The 17307-nt window shown below is 42.9% G+C and overlaps 1 protein-coding gene across 1 annotated transcript in view; it reads left to right on the forward strand.

The window, feature by feature from the left end:
* Nucleotides 1-17307, forward strand: part of sls (sallimus) — a 110701-nt gene that overhangs the window by 61667 nt on the left and 31727 nt on the right. The window contains exons 46-52 of the mRNA XM_026810800.1: nt 269-488; nt 572-641; nt 713-1579; nt 1743-1809; nt 2263-2316; nt 4995-15170; nt 16235-17307. Of these exons, the coding sequence (XP_026666601.1) occupies nt 269-488; nt 572-641; nt 713-1579; nt 1743-1809; nt 2263-2316; nt 4995-15170; nt 16235-17307 (12527 nt within the window). The remainder of the gene's footprint in view (nt 1-268; nt 489-571; nt 642-712; nt 1580-1742; nt 1810-2262; nt 2317-4994; nt 15171-16234) is intronic.

A 17307-nucleotide genomic window follows, 5' to 3' on the forward strand; every position in this document is an offset into this window, starting at 1 on the left:
GGAAATTGTAGATCTAGTCGTCCTCTACAAGAAAGGTCTGATGCAGTTTTCTCGTAAGTCCATCCGTTTCGGAGTTATTGGCCAAAAACGAAATTTTTTTCCAAAAATTCACCGTTTCGACGCTGGGATGGTCGGATTTTGTCAACATCAATAAAATGCCAAATAATCATACGTAACTCGTTAAATATCGAAGTTAGAAGGAAAACAACTTTTATTTGAAGCATTTTTCGCAATTTTGAAAAAAATTTTGATGTGTAAATCTTTTTAGACGTAACGGGTGAGAGGACATTCAGCTTCGATGAAGATGTTGAAGAACAGGAAATTAAACCTGAGAAGAAGCCGGAAGAAGAAAAGCCGCGAAAGAAAAAGAAGCCCGAGCTGAAGAAAGCCAAGGAAACGAAGGAGAAGATCAAGACTGAACGCGTAAAAGTTGATAAGAAGGAGCTACGTAAAGAGAAGTTAGTTCCTAAGGAACAGCCAGAAGAAAAGTTAGTAACGATCATAAATTTAATATGACTAGCAAATTTATTGATAAAATTGATTGTGTTTTTGATAATGAACATTTGTCTAGAAAAATTGTTGACATCGAGGAGACTCAGGTACTCGAAACGACGGAAGTTATCGAAGAGAAACCAACTGAGGTGAATACACAACCTTTTACTAATTTCCACAAGGGTGAAGCAATGCATAAAACTTTTTATAAAATCTACAGGTGTCAAAGGCGAAAAAAGTGGTACCGATCCAAGAGCCAGTCATGACGGAGGCAATTGCGTCCATGAAGAAGATCGACGATCAGAAACCCCGTGAGATGGTACCGAAGCCCGATGAACGTGCGAAACCAGTGATGGAGGAACGCGAAGGGGTGGTCGTCATCTCGGAGGTGGCCACTGACGACGTGGTGCAAGACTTTACTGTGGAATCGGTGGTCGACCGCGCCCAGATTACATCAGAAACGTTGCAGACAGTCTCGGTATCCGAAGTGCGCACCGAGGCGAGCGTCCAAGAGATCAGACGAGTAGACACGAAGCAGCGAAAGGCGAAGAAGACGGTAGTAACTGAAGAAGAGATATTTGAAGAAAAACCCAGAGAGGTGGTCACAGAAGAGAAGCCGAAAAAGAAGAAGAAGAAAGTAACCATAGAAGAGGTCGTGAAAAGAGAGAGAGAAAACATTGCGAAAGAGGTGGAAGAGATTATGGAGGTGCTCCATGCAAAGGAATTCGGTCCGGGCGAAGCTCCGCTTCGAGAATTAGCCACAATCGGGTTCCTAGTCAGACAGGGCGTCTCCGTAAACGAGATCAACGAGAGCCTGTATAGGACGGATAACTTCCCCGCGTTGAAGACACCCGAGGCTCAGAATGCGCTGGTTCAATTGGTGGAAAGAGAGGGACATGGGCCGTTGATCACGCAGGTTCTTACGGAGGAGACGACTACTGATGAGAGTGTGGTGGCTGCTACCGTTGGGTTCCGGGCATTCATGAGGATGATCGAGTTGCAACACGTCACCGTCGAGGAGGTGCTCACCCACTTCGCGCCGGAAGACTTCCGGCCACGAGCTTGGGAAGTCACAGAAGCCACAGAAGTAAGAGTCTGATTGTTATTAATAAACTATTTAATTCTTTTGCATTCTTTTCGATGACACACAATATTTGTGCTATTAAGTCAGCGTAAAAGTACTTCCCCGATTTGAAATAAGATATAAACATTTATATTATTGACGATTATAATGAAACTATGCGATACAGGTTGAAACTGAAGAAAGGGTTACGGAACGAGTGGACGTCGTCCGCAAAACGGAGGTCCACTTTATGGGTAAGTCGAGATCCGATGTGAGCTGTTTGAAAATGAACGCGAAATCTTATTTAAAAATCACGAACACAGTGCTACAAAACAAGTTGCAAATTTTTCTATTAATATATTAAACTTAATTTTTTGTGTGTGCTTGCGTGGCTGCCTATTACAAATAACTTTGTAAATTTTTTTTAATATACATACAATTTTTTGTAAATACCTCGCGGCTTCGAATAAGCATGCGTTTTTTTTTTTAATTTTGTATATACATTAACCGAACGAAGAAGTCTGACGTTTCTTCTATTCGTTTATACAAATTATGTATTGTACATTCGAAGTATGAAATAAAAATACTTTTTTTACCCTGTGCCATAATCTGTGTGTGTTTCTTTGTTTTTTCTTTTTTGCTCTGACACTGACTTCCCATTTCCCGAGGATCCCACGAAAGAAAATCTGGAATTTTTCTTATTGCAGAGAGGCGGGACGAGAGAAAAGCCGTCCGCACGCAGGATATTCGAGACATTAAAGGTTTGAAGCAACGAGTTTCAGTGCATGGGATAAACATTCGTACAATACGCTGTTCGTGTCACGAATGGGCAGCATTCCATAATAATTCTCATTCGCTCGAAGCAAACATTTTAATGTCCGAACAGTCGGCACCACATCCACGTTTCCAGTTGAATCATCTGATTCATCTAAACTTTAATTAAATGAACATTCCTTGAATTTGCATTCTGTTTATATATTTTTATAATTTTATATAATTTATGACCGAGAGAAGATTTAGGATTTATAAATCGTCTGCATTTAATTGAAGGAATGTGGCAATTCTGGACGGATACCAGATTTTAATTTATCATTCCATTATAAAGCTTGACGATCATCTTAATTAAAGTACATCTCATTGCTGACTAATGCACATAAACACAAGTCTTTGAGAGAAAAAAAAGAAATATGTGCGTGATCGATCGTACGATACGGTCTCTACGTAATGATTGTATTTTATTATTCTTTCAGATGCATGAAGCTTTACTTGATCGAATAATAGCAGTAAAAATTGTTCTGCTTAAGCCGCTATGCTTTCCACGCGCCGTACACCCCTTCAATCCCTGTATAATCCTCAATCCCATAATTTAGTCACCCATATTAGTATACAGCCCGACCCGTCGACTCACCAAACGCTTCTATTTTTGAGCTTTGCGCTGCTAACCGCGGTCTCAATGTAAGTAAAATTTGAGTTAAGCTTCGATTCATTGCATCTCATAAACAGAGTTTGTTGATTTGTTAATGTTGGTTTTCTGTGTGCCCCCGTTACATTTATATTTGTCAGAAACTGTGAAATATTGTCATTAAATATGAAAATACTCTTATATTTATTTACGATTACACGTTTATATATTTCATAGTTTCTAAACTATGCATTTTATAGTAGTGGATAATATCACAATTGTATTCTCAAAATGCAATTGGCTGTTTTGACATCATGCAGGGTGTCCCACGAAACACTGAACAATCTCTTATTTCCTACATTATGGGAAGTAGATAAAATATTTATACAGAATTTGCAGGGTTCAAGAGGGTGCATTCTTTTATGAAAACGAATTTTTTTTACGTTATTATTTAATGAAATACGATGGTCAATTTCGCATCTTTCAAATGGATCAATAAGTATATCTCATTTACATCATTTGATAGACATTTTCAAGACGATTTCATTTACGCTTCATGTATAAAGTCGATTTTAATTCTCGCTAATGCGAAACACGATAGGAGATCCTCTTGTGGCTGAGTCACTTGAAATTAATGGCCATGTAGGATCCGTAGGACCAAAGGGAAGTAAAGAAAATAGTTCCATTTAAAAAAAAAACTTGGCTATCGTATCTCAGTAAATAATACCGTAAAACTACAATTGATTTTCCACCAAAAAATGTGTCCCCTCAAACCGTGCAAGTTCTGTATAAAAATTTTTGTCTATCTCCCATAACTCAGAAAACGAACGGCTGTCCAATGATTGGTGGGATACCTTGTATATACATATGTATGTTTATCTTGTTACTGTTACACATTCAAGTTACACACTCACATGAATCTATGTATAACAGTGATGTCCTACATACGAGAGATGATTAGCGGTTAATTTAGACAAAAGATTCACCCGTCTCCTTTTTTATCTCAATTTTTGTAGCAAGCACGATGTGTAACAGACAAGCATTTGTTTCTTGTTGTGTTCACGTTGGTTTGACTTCTGGCCGGCCTGTACTATTTTTATACTGCCCACCACACGATATTGTCACACACATTCACCACTTGTTAATTAAACAACGCATGCCAAGGCACACTATTCTTTACTTAGATACCGCAACAAACATTCCAAAGACATCGTAATCGTACAATGAAACAACTGTATATTCAGTTATACAATGAACACTGTCAAACGATTCATTCTCATCATCTTTTATACTTGACAGACAATCGTGTTAGTCCTTTCACGATGATACACATTTTATTAATATGGTATACAATTATAATTAATTCAGTATTAATTGTTAATCGTGATATGATTTAATACAGTCGCCAAGATACAATCTTATGAATAGGAGGCGTCAATACAAATATTGTTCATCTAAATGGGCAGCAGCAATTGGCCTTTCCCTGTTTGAGGCCAAATTCTGTCTCCGAGTCAAATGCCAAATTAATATTAACTGAACCAAAACAGTTTACTGTTTAATGTTATATTTATTCATAAATAGATTATTCATTATCTAGAAATGGACCGGATCAAAAGAAGCTACAGAGCCAGGGTTTGCCCACACGTGATCTAAATACTGGAACCACAATAGAATACGATACCTTTGGAAAAGTCTAGTCTAGAGAATGAAACGATACACGCTGTTAATACTACCACACAATTTTAAAATTTTTCCTTTTTTTATTCGTTTCTCACCTTCTCACACAAGCTCCGTCCAGCCAGCGTGCATTGTATACGTAACGTAGGTTTTGAAGCACGTTGAATTCTGTTCTGTCTTCCGCAAAAAACAAAGCAGCATCCGCATCAATCGTTCGACAGCATGTAGTCTGCAACAACAAGAACATAGAGTATGAAACTTTTTAAGAGCGAACGAGCGAGAGAACGAACGAACATGCCGCGTTTAGCTATTTTTTTTTTTTTAATCTTTCACACGAATATTCTGACATACTTTCCACAGAATACGAGGACACACGGCAGGCACACACAACACTGCGCGAACGAAAAGTAAAACCGAAGGAACAGGAGAGAAAGGAAGATAGGGACGAGGGGGTTCAGGTTGTAGAGATCGAGGAAGTCGAGGAAACGGAGAAGAAGAAACGAAAGGACGTGGAAGAGGTCGAGGAGGAAACCGAGACCATAATCGTTGAAACAGACTCGAAAGGCAGACTGATTCAAAAGAAAAAAGATCGTGACGATTTAGAGAAACGCGTAGACGTCGAAGAGGAGGAAGAGATCATAGAAAAAGTGAGGAAAGAGCTGAAACCTAAACGGCCGCAACTTGGCCGAGACGAGATTGAACTAGAAGAAACAGAAGAATTCGAGATCACCAAAGACAAATCCGTGCCTTCGATCGCTTTGAACGTTCCTAGCCAACGACATCAAGTAATACCTTTAGATCGCACCGTCGAGCAAGCACCAGGGAAACCAGAATTAGAGACAGCTAAATTGACTTTAGATACGATCACACCATTGACCGAGCACTTGGTGCCGGTTCAAGAAAAAGAAATCGACGATATTACCCTGATTAAACCAGTTGAACGCAAAGCGTCCCTTTCTATCTCACCAGTAGAGCCATATTCTACCACAGAGACCACTGTACAAGCCACCACCGGCGAATTCGCTGATACCTTCAAACCCACGACTTACGAAGCGACGCCAGGCGTCGTTTCATCCGAAAGCATCGTAGTCAGCGAAACATTAACCAATGACGCCGATGTGTCCAGTTTAACAATAACCAAACAGGAATTAAGTAGAACAGCGGATGTCAGCGTGACTCTCCAAGAAGCCACCACCGTGTATGAAACCATGGTGAATCAAAAAGAAGTTCCAACTGAGGATTTCGTGTCGCCGTTGACTGCCAAGGCTGAAGACACTTTCTTACCCCAAGTCGGGCTGTCTGTGTACGAAGTCCAAGAAGGCTTGACTGAGGACAAATTAGAGCCGATGAAAACTGTCCCGACTAAGCCTAGGGTCAACGTGACAGCAGTCGAACCGTTGGTTGTCGAAGAAGTTAGAGCTGAAGATAAACCAGGTAAATATTATCCAGAGCTGATAGTTCCTACCGAAGTAGCGACGGAAACGGTGATACCTCAACGGCAGAGGGTTACTGAAGAGATGCACGCGCCTGAAAAGGAAGGCGAATACGTTCCAGGCAGACTACCTCCGAGCCAGAAAGCGCAGGTTGGAATGTCGTATGGAAACGAAACAGCAATAGTGGAGCAAAACGTCGTTCAAGAGAGCGAAGGGATATTCGTTTCAGAAAGAAAAACTGATACCTTCGAAGCCACTCCTAATGTTACTTTGCTCGAAGGAGTCTCTGTGTCCACTGTCCAAACTCAGGACACTGAAGTTCATTTGACTATTGAAGAAACGAAGAAAGCAGTGGCTGATTTGAATGTTGTTGAGATCACTTCTGCTGTGACAGTGGAAACGGTGCCTTCTGAGAAAGAAAAGGAGTACCAGCCAGGTGATAAGCCAGATGCTAGGACAGCCGAGACATCGATATCCTCTTTGGAAATCGGCTCTATCGCGAGCACGATAATTCAAGAATCTGAAGGAGTCTATCAACCAGATCAGAAGCCAACGAAAGCGCTGGCTGAAACTTCTATCAGACCCGAAGAGCACGTAACGGTCTCAGAAATTCAGACTGCGGACTATCCATCAGACTTCAAAGAGGAACTGAAATACGTTCAAGAAAGTGGAACCGTTTCCGTACAATTGACAGAAGCGAAACTGATCCAGGAAACTTTGGCCCATGATAGTGAAACAAAAATGGATGAAATTGTAAGACCAGAAGAGCGTGTAGTGGAAACGAGTTACGATGCGATCAGAAGCGTCGAGGTGTTTCAGACTACGTCTGTAGAAAAAGAAGCTGAATTGAAGATCTTTGAGATGCCAGAATCTCATCGGGGAAAGACCGTGCCGACGCATCCTGTGGTTTCACTGGAAATTGAAATGACCCAACCGGAAGACAATTTAGGCGAAGTTAAGAAAGATGTACCGTCGACTGGGGTAGCTAAAATAGAACCTATAGGATTACAAGAGACAGTTGTAGGTGAAACTGTAGTAGCTGAAGATGTAGCACCAGTACAAAAGGACAAGGTTCCCCAGTCGATGATGGCTGAAGTCACGATGAACGAGATTGAAAGTGTGCACACCACTATGGTAGTTGCCAGCGAAAAAGAAGCAGAGTACACCGAAGTTTCTGAAATTAAAGGAGCTTACGCTAGCACAGAATTCACCACACAGGTCGCCCCAGTGTTCGAAGAAGTCAGAACACATTCACCAACTGGAGAGTACGTCCCTGAAGAGAAGCCAGCTTCCGGCGTAGCTCAGCCGTCGCATATTCCATTAGAAAGCGTGACAATTGCTATGCAAGAGATTGCAGAAAAAGAAGATCTGTATAAGACTGATATGAAACCTACTGAGAAGACTGCGATTGTTGAATTGACTGAACCTAGACCTGGTCCAACTGTATTAGAAGTTATTCCTCACGATCGTGAGAACATTTACAGTCCCGATGCGAAACCGCAGGATTACACCGCTCAGCCGTTGGTCTCTGGCCACACTGTTGCATTGAAATCGGAGACGTTAGTGGAGCAGAGTACTGGTGACATGAGTATCGACAAACCTAAATCAGAAAAAGCGATTCCTCAACGAGATGCATTGGAGGAATTGATTATAACAGAAACGAACATCGCTGAGACAGAGAAGACCAGAGAGGAAGATATCAAACCGATTACCCAGAGTGCTGAGCTTCAAATCCAGTCGAAAACCGAGAAATTAACTGTAACTGAAGTGATGAGCGTTCAGGAGGAGGAGAAATTGGACGTGGAGGAAATTCCAAAAGAAAGAACAGTCACTCTAGGAATCACTGGAGGACACGAGGTAGCTGAGATGCAGGAAACTGTCCTTGCGAGTAATATCAATATCCTGAAGGAAGAGAAGGTTAAAGAAGAACACGCTGGCCAGCAACAAACCGGACTGGAAGTCGTCGAGCAAACAGAAATATCTATTTCAGAGAAAGAGTCTCCGTTGCAAAAAGATGTCAAACCTGATACCAAGAACGTTGAAGTCACCTTCGAAGAGGGAGAAGGTATCGTGGTTGGTATGACTTATCCAGAAGACAAAGAAGGAATATTCACTGGGGAAGAGAAACCGAAAGGCGTGGAAGCTACAGTAGACATAATCACCCAAGGAGTTGCTTCCAAATTCGAAGTTCTTACTGACACAGGCTTGAGCGATTTGCCAGATGAAAAAGTCCAAGAGGCGAAACCACATACAACTATACTTCCTATTGAAGCAGCTATTGCCGAAGAGGTGCAGACCAGAGAAACAGAGGCACCGTTCAGCGAAATAAAACCATCTGACAAAAAAGCAAATCTGGAATTCGTCACTGGTGAAGGTTTAATAGTTTCAGCAGTCACTACCCAGGATAAAGAGAGTATTTTACCAGAAGCTGTAAAACCAGAAACGAAATCGGCTAGCTTCGATATTCCAACCCATATCGTCGCTCAAACTAGTGAGACGACCACGACTGACAACGTGGGCGAGTTTAAACACGAGGAAGCAGTTCCCGCGACAGCTACGGCTGACCATATTCCGTTCCGTAGCGTGATTGCATCAGAAACGGCTCCAGTCGATTTAGAAAAGCCGATGGAAGACTTCGTGCAGCCTGACAAGAAGAATGTAGATGTTACCTTCGAGGAGGAAATAGGAGTGACAGTGACAGAAACGATCGCGTCAGATAAAGAGAAAGAGTATTTCAAGAAGCTGGAGATCCAAGGCGAACAGGCTACTCCTAGCTTCGACGCGCATAAGGTTGCCCAGCTAATGGAAATTAATCCGGCTGCGGTTTCTGGGGACTTGACTGTGCCCGTTCCAACGACGGGTGCTGCTAAAGAGGAACGATTACCGTATGAAAGTATCGTTCAAACCGAAACTATCGTCAGTGAAACTGAGAAGGAATTCAAAGACAAACCTGCGATTACGAACAAAGCAGAAATTACCATCAACGAAATCATCAGTGCTACTACCACTACTGAAATACCAGCTGACAAGGAGGGTACGCTAAAAATCCCTGAGAAACCGGGTGAGAAACAGGCCAGTGTTCAATTCGCTGGTCATATTATAGCTGAGAAAACAGAAATAACCGTCGACGCCAGTGTTGGAGAGTTAGAGAAAGATAAACCAGTATCTGCGTCTGCTGTACCATCTAGTGTACCACTGGAAGCTCTAATCAGTTCGGAAACCCAGCCAACTGAAGCTGAAGGACTGTTCACTGAAGATCAAGCGCCATTAAAAGCTCTGGCTGACTTGTCTCTCGTAGAAGAACAAAGTATTCAAGTGTCAGCTGTAGTTTTAGAAGATAAAGAGGATGAATACAAATCTAAGGAGCTACCAGAAATGAAAACTGCTGGAAAGAGTTTGGTTTCCGGTCACGTAGTCGCAGAGACGACCATGCAAGTTGTCGATTTCAGTACCGGGGAACTGGTTGAAGAAAAACCAACTGGTGCCATCGCGGTACCAGAACATATTCCATTGATACCACTGATAGAATCTCAAACTGTCGTACAGGAGAGCGAGGACAAATTCGTACCAGGTCAACTACCAGAAAACAAGACCGCAATCGTTGATCTTGAAGAGGGTAGAAAAATCGTAACAGTGTCCCAAGTAACACCGGCCGATAAGGAATCTTTATACGTTTCTGAAGAACAGCCATCGAAACATGCTGCCTCCGTTGGTCTGGACACGACCCACGGAATTGCTGAAACGACTACAGTATCTGTGGAAGATTCGGTATCAGAAGTGAGGATAGAAAAGCCGGATACTAAGAAAGCTATGTCGAGCCAGGAAGTACATCAAAGCGTGGTTGTCACTCAGAATATCGTTCAAGACCAAGAGAATATATTCGAAGGAAAGTTCAAGCCAACTGTACAGACAGTAGACGTGTCCATCGAAGAAGGTAAACGTGTGACTACTGTCACCGAAGTCGGCGTAGCTGACAAAGAAGAAATACTGAAGACCATTCAAGAAGAAAAGACACGATCTGCGGTACCAGCTATTGTCTCCGGTCACGAAGTCGCTGAAAGGTCTGAGATCATACCACAACAAAGTACTGGGGAGGTGGACATTGTAAAACCTGTCACAGCAACTGCACAAGTAGGTCAGAAACCGTTTGAAACAATCGAAACGACAGAACAAGTCTTGGCAGAGAAGGAAGTAGACACAATCAAAGAATTAACCATGCAAAAGACCAGTGCACGTGTAACTGTGGATGAAAATAGGTTCATTGCTATCACCGAAGCGACTACAACACAGGATGTCGAAGCAGAATTGTCAGCCATGAAGAAGCCGCACGAAGAAGTGGCGAAACCAGCAATGGAGGGCAAGGAAGTCGCTGAGCAGATGGAAGTGAATCTGAGAGAAGGGCTTGGAGAACTACCACAGGCTCCACGGCCTACCACGTTCGAGGCCCATCCGACTCAAACCACTTTAGAAAGCGTCGACGTGAGGGAAACGGTACCGCAAGAACACAGCGCAACATTCGAAGAGAAGATGAAATTAGATGAGCACAGCGCAAAAGTCAGCTTCGTGGAAGGAAAGAGCGTAACCGTCTCCCACGTAATTACTCAAGATAAAGAAGACACCATGAAGATAAAGAAACATGAAGAGAGCACGGCAGAAGTGACTCTAACGAAGGTTGGCATGGACGTGGCGCAGAAGGCTCAGGTGTTCGTCGAACAGAGCACAGGATCGGTTCAGCCATTGGAGAAACACGAAGTGAAGGCACATCCTAAACAAGATGCTTTAGAACCGATTATCGTGGAAGAAACTCCAAGTGCTGAGAGCGAAGGAATCTTTGACAAATATCCTAAAGCTGTTTCTTCGACGGCGGTACCGACGTTCGAGGAGGGTCATGGAGTATCTATAACAGAAGTCACATCTGCGGAGGCAGAAGCTGTATTCAAAGAGAAGAAGTTGGATGCTTCACAAACAGCCAGCAGTACTATTATCACCGAACGCAATATTATTGAAACAACTACGATCGAATCTCAGGTGAATATTCCTGATAAGGTTGAAGAGGCACCAATCAAGCCTCAGGTGGCTGTTCCTGAACAAGATACCTTCGAGAGTGTAATTGTAAGCGAGAACATAGTCGAGGAGAGTGAACGCACCTTCGAGGGCGTGTTCAAGCCACAAACGCAGAAAGCGGACGTCGATATCCAGAAAGTGACTTCCTTACAAGTTTCTGAAACCGTTACTGAGGATAAGGAAAGCATTTTCGATGTGGTACCGAAACGGGAGGGAGTCAGGGCGACTCAGGACATCAGCCTCCACGAAACAGTAGTTGGATCCATGGTGGAAAGCATGCAGAGTACCCAGGAGATCCACGAGGAAAAACGAGCATCCTCTCAAGCAACAATGACGCAGACTACGATAGAAACAGCTGTCAAGATGGAGACGACTCTGGGTGAAGTCGAGGACACGTTTGAGAAAGAGTTCAAACCCGAAACACAGAAAGGCAAGCCTCAAATGGAGGGTCTCACCACTGTTACAGTCACAGAAGTTGTATCGAATGAAATCGAAGACGTCTTGCCAGAGGTCGTGGCTCCTAAAGAGCAAACAGCTCAGCCTAGCTTGACCGGTAGAGAAGCTCCAGAAGTAACGCAAGTGGTCACGGCAGCAACTACTGAAGAATTTGAAAAAATAACTGAATTAAAGGAACGACAAGGCAAAGTGGAAGTAGAAGAACTATCTTCAGTAACAGTTTCCGAAGTCATCTCTCACGAAACTGAAGATGTACTCACTAGTAAAATAATGCCTAAAGATCAGAAGGCTGACTTCAATATTCTGGGCCGTGAAGCTGCGGAAACGACTCAAGTAATGACTATGACCGGAACAGAAGACCTTACATTGAAACGACCGGAAGAACAGAAAGGAAAACCAAAACTGGATGAATTAACTCCGCTTACAGTGTCTCACGTAGTTTCTGGCGAAGCTGAAGAGGCGTTACCAACTGCCGAGGTTCCAAAGGAAACGACTGCTCAACCAAGTTTGACTGGAAGAGACGTTGCAGAGACGACGCAGGTATTAACAGTCGCGAGTGCTGAAGAGATGCTGGCGCCAAAAGCGCCGGAGGAACAGAAAGGCAAACCGCAGGTGGAAGAATTGGCGCCGTTGACCGTCTCGCAAGTCGTTTCGCAAGAAGCGGAAGGAGAATTGCCTACACCGGAGGTTCCAGTCGAAAGGGAAGCTCAACCTAATCTAATTGGCAGAGACGTGGCTCAAACAATGGAAGTTCTAACGATGTCAAACGTGGACACGTTAGCTGAAGATAAGAAACCAGGAGAACAAAAGGGAGTTCCTGGTTTAGAAGAATTTGTTCCTCTCTCCGTCTCTCAAACAATTTCATCAGAAATGGAGGATGTGTTACCTACTGCCGAGGTACCTACAGAAAAGTTGGCTCAGCCGAGTCTGACTGGTCGTGACGTGGCTCAAACAATGGAAGTTCTAACAATGTCAAACGTGGACACGTTGGCTGAAGATACAAAACCAGGAGAACAAAAGGGAATTCCTGGTTTGGAGGAATTCGTTCCTCTCTCCGTCTCTCAAACAATTTCATCAGAAATGGAGGATGTGTTACCTACTGCCGAGGTACCTACAGAAAAGTTGGCTCAGCCGAGTCTGACTGGTCGTGACGTGGCTCAAACAATGGAAGTTCTAACAATGTCAAACGTGGACACGTTGGCTGAAGATACAAAACCAGGAGAACAAAAGGGAATTCCTGGTTTGGAGGAATTCGTTCCTCTCTCCGTCTCTCAAACAATTTCATCAGAAATGGAGGACGTGTTACCTACTGCCGAGGCACCTACAGAGAAGTTGGCTCAGCCGAGTCTGACTGGCCGTGACGTGGCTCAAACAATGGAAGTTCTAACGATGTCAAACGTGGACATGTTAGCCGAAGATACGAAACCAGGAGAACAAAAGGGAGTTCCTGGTTTAGAAGAATTCGTTCCTCTCTCCGTCTCTCAAACAATTTCATCAGAAATGGAGGACGTGTTACCTAGTGCCGAGGTACCTACAGAGAAATTGGCTCAGCCGAGTCTGACTGGCCGTGACGTGGCTCAAACAATGGAAGTTCTAACAATGTCAAACGTGGACACGTTAGCTGAAGATAAGAAACCAGGAGAACAAAAGGGAGTTCCTGGTTTGGAAGAATTCGTTCCTCTCTCCGTCTCTCAAACAATTTCATCAGAAATGGAGGACGTGTTACCTACTGCCGAGGCACCTACAGAGAAGTTGGCTCAGCCTAGTCTGACTGGCCATGACGTGGCGGAAACTATGCAGGTATTGACAATGATAAGCGCTGAGCTTTTGACAACTGCACTGGCACCGGAAGAACAGAGAGGAAAGCCTAACGTAGAGGAACTGACTTCCATCACGGTTTCTCAGACAGTGTCACACGAAACTGAGGAGACCTTGGACAGCCCAGCTGCTCCGAGTACAGTCACTGCACAACCTGCGCTATCTGGAAGAGAAGTTGCTGAAACTAGTCAAATTTTAACTGTCACTAATGTAGGGGAATTAGAGAAACCCGTGCTACCTGAAGAACAAAGAGGGAAACCGCTGTTGGATGAGTTGACATCGATAACAGTATCTCAAGTGGTGTCCAGCGAACTAGAAGACACGTTGCCATCGCCTGAAAAGCCGAGCGAGAAAATCGCCGAACCGCAAATGACTGGAAGAGAAGTGGCTGAAACTAGTCAAGTTTTAACTGTGACTAATGTAGGAGAATTAGAGAAACCTGTGCTACCTGAAGAACAGAAAGGGAAACCGCTATTGGATGAATTGACGTCGATAACAGTATCTCAAGTGGTATCCAGCGAACTGGAAGATACGTTGCCATCGCCTGAAAAGCCAAGCAAGAAAACCGCCGAACCGCAAATGATTGGAAGAGAAGTGGCTGAAACTAGTCAAGTTTTAACTGTGACTAATGTAGGAGAATTAGAGAAACCCGTGCTACCTGAAGAACAAAAAGGGAAACCGCTATTGGATGAATTGACATCAATAACAGTATCTCAAGTAGTGTCTAGCGAACTGGAAGACACGTTGCCATCACCTGAAAAGCCGAGCGAGAAAACCGCCCAACCGCAAATGATTGGAAGAGAAGTGGCTGAGAAGACAGAAATATTAACAGTAACTAACGTCGGAGAATTGCAAAAACCAGAACAACCAGAGGGTCAGAAAGGTAAACCGGATGTAGAAGAGATGAGCTTCATCACGGTTTCAGAAGTGGTTTCCACTGAAGCAGAGACAGACCTACCAGCACCGGAAGCTCCTAAAAAACGCAGAGCTCTTCCACAGATGGACAGCATCGAAGTGGCAGAGACATCCGAAGTGTTAACAATGACCAGTGCTGAAGAGCTTCCAAAACCAAAAGCACCGGAAGAACAGAAAGGAAAACCTCAACTGGAAGAGTTGCTTTCCCTGTCGGTATCAGAAATTGCATTTGGTGAGGTAGAAAAGGGTCTTCCAACTCCTGACGAGCCAACGAAGCAAACAGCTATACCTAGTTTGATGGGTATCCAAGTAGCTCAGAAAACGCAGGTAGTTCCATCAGCAGCTACTAGTGAATTAGAAGAAACAGCGAAACCTGATACAAAACAGATAATTCCTGAGCAAATTCCATTCGAAGGAATTGAGCAATTGCAACCGGTGACACAAGAAAGTGAAGGCACTTTCGTTGTTGAGAAAACAGCCAAATCGGCCACGGCTGAGGTGTCCTTCCGGGTGTCAGAAAGCGTTGAAGTTACGCAAGTGACGACTACGGAACAGGAATCGAAGGAGGTGATCAAAGGCGTGGCCAAAGAGGTTTCAGCTCAGCCCGACGTGATAAAACACGAGGTAGCTTTGAAAACTGAGGTGCAGCCTGAGGATGCTGCGGCTGAGTTCAAGGTTACCAAGCCGGAGAGTAAGACGGCTAAAGGCGTCGAGGAGATACAGCAAGGTGTGATCGTAACCGAACATCTAACCGCAGGCGAGATTGAGTCAGAACTGCTAGAGTCTGTAATACCTTTCGCGAAGTTAGCGAGCGTTTCTATCGAGGCAGAACACCTGGATCATGTTGTGGGTGAGTATTATTGTTATCAAGGTATGCGATTGCCATGGACGGGACGGACGAGCACGTGGACGATTAGGAAACGACCGGAGGACGAATTGACGGTTTGCACGTGAGATAGGGAGAGAGGAAGGGGAAGAACACGTTTGTACGCGTCCACGCAGATTTCGATAGGGTTGTAAAGTGTAGGATAAAAGATTGTAGGATGTGGTAAAATGGCGGGAAGGTAGGTATGAATCACACAAATCAGACACAGTGTCGCGTAGTGGTGCCTTTTACCCAAAAATGCGACCAAAATAGAAAATTTTTCATTTTTTTTTTAAATTCCATATTTTTATGTTATTAGTTCTTCAAAGTCGATTGAAGAGAACTAGTCTTTTTAAAGATTTTTGGTATCTTTAGAGTACGAAAACCATTCGAAGAATATTTTTATTTTATATTAAAAACGCATTGAGGATGTATTGGCTATACAGTCAATCCCAAAAGTTTATGTACCTTAGAAAAACGCATTTCCTATAATTAAAAAGAAATCAGACGTCGGAAGAATAATGCTAATAATAAATAGCTACGAAAAATTTTTTTTTCTAACTTTTTTTTAAAACTAAAAATAGAATTTGATGTGGTTCTAATTTAAAATAAATATATCGTTTCCACAGAATTTTATGTTACTCCCAGGTACCAAGTATCTTATCCAAAAGCTAATTTTCTTCATTTGAATTTAAATTTTGAAGCATAAATGACATAAAAACAAAAAGATTTTACAAAAATAAAAAAAAATTCGATTTTGGCCCCATTTCTGGGTGAGAAGCATCATTGTGTGCCGCGGTATAACACAGGTTAACACACAAGTTTACACACAACAGATCATTCATCTGACAAAGATCTCATTTCATTTTACACAAACGATTTTGTATATCAAAACGATACAAAACGAACCGAACAAGATCGGCGCGATTCAATCAGAGAAGTCAAACCAAAAGAGAGAGAGAGAGGGAGGAAGTAAATGAAAATAGTGCCGAAACAGATTCTGCCACAACACGTTAATCATATCACACTTGTTCTTGTATACATTTCAGAAACTACAGAAGTACCAGCGCAACAACATCACATCACAATCACACAACACACAACAAAACACGAATTGCCACAGCAACAATCGGTTGAATCAGACACAGAAGTAATCGAGGAATACACGACTAAGTTCAGGCGCGGTAGCACAGACGACGAGACCGCGGCCGTTAAAACAAAGAAAACGATTATACGCAAAAAGAAGCCTAAAACCGAGGCAGAGAAAGACAATGTCGTCGTCATTGAAGAGGAACTGGAAGACGTGAAATCGCAAATACCATCGATACCGAAGAAACAGTTCATGCCTATCGAGGAAGTTACAACAATTGAAGACGTTGAAGAAATAATACCGAGTAGAATTGATGAAGCTGAAGAAGTAGTAGATAAACAAGATGAGAAAGTCGAAGTGGAAGTGGTTCAGGTTCAGGATACAGATAAAACTAAAAAGATTAAGAAGAAAATTATACGTAAACGAGGAACAGCAGAAGAAGTGACTGAAGAAGTAAAGATAGAAGAGGAAGAAAAGAAACCTGAAAGAAAGATTAAGAAACCCGTGGAAGAGGAAGTGCCAGAGGAAGAAGCGAAACCGTTAAAACCTATTGAAACAGAGCGCGTAACGCCAACCGTAGAACAAGTGGAAGAACAGGTTACGGTAACAGAGGAAACAACTAAAGAAGGGAAACCAAAAAAGACAACAAGGAAGAAGATAATTACAAGGAAAGGAAAAGAGCAACAGGTGAAAGAAGTAGTTACGATTGAGGAGCAAGGAAAAGCACCAGTGACAAGCGTAACTGAAGGACCAGTTGAAGAAGTAGTAGAGGAAATAGTGAAACGCTTACCAAAGCCAGAGTATGCTAAACCCTCAGAAGTCGAAGAAGTCAGGGAACAAGTTACAGTGACACAGGAAGTGACTAGATGGGGAAAACCTAAGAAAGTGACCAAGAAGAAAATTATTAAACGTAAAGGACAGAAGCAACAAGTGACTGAAGTTGTCACTGTTGAAGAAGAAGGAAAAGCACCAGTTACCACAGTTACTGAAGGGCCAGTAGAAGAGGTCGTAGAAGAACTTATAACACCATTA

This window comes from Ceratina calcarata, unplaced genomic scaffold, assembly GCF_001652005.2.
Source record: "Ceratina calcarata isolate Rehan_Ccalc_2016 unplaced genomic scaffold, ASM165200v1 scaffold110.2, whole genome shotgun sequence".
Taxonomy (NCBI): domain Eukaryota; kingdom Metazoa; phylum Arthropoda; class Insecta; order Hymenoptera; family Apidae; genus Ceratina; species Ceratina calcarata.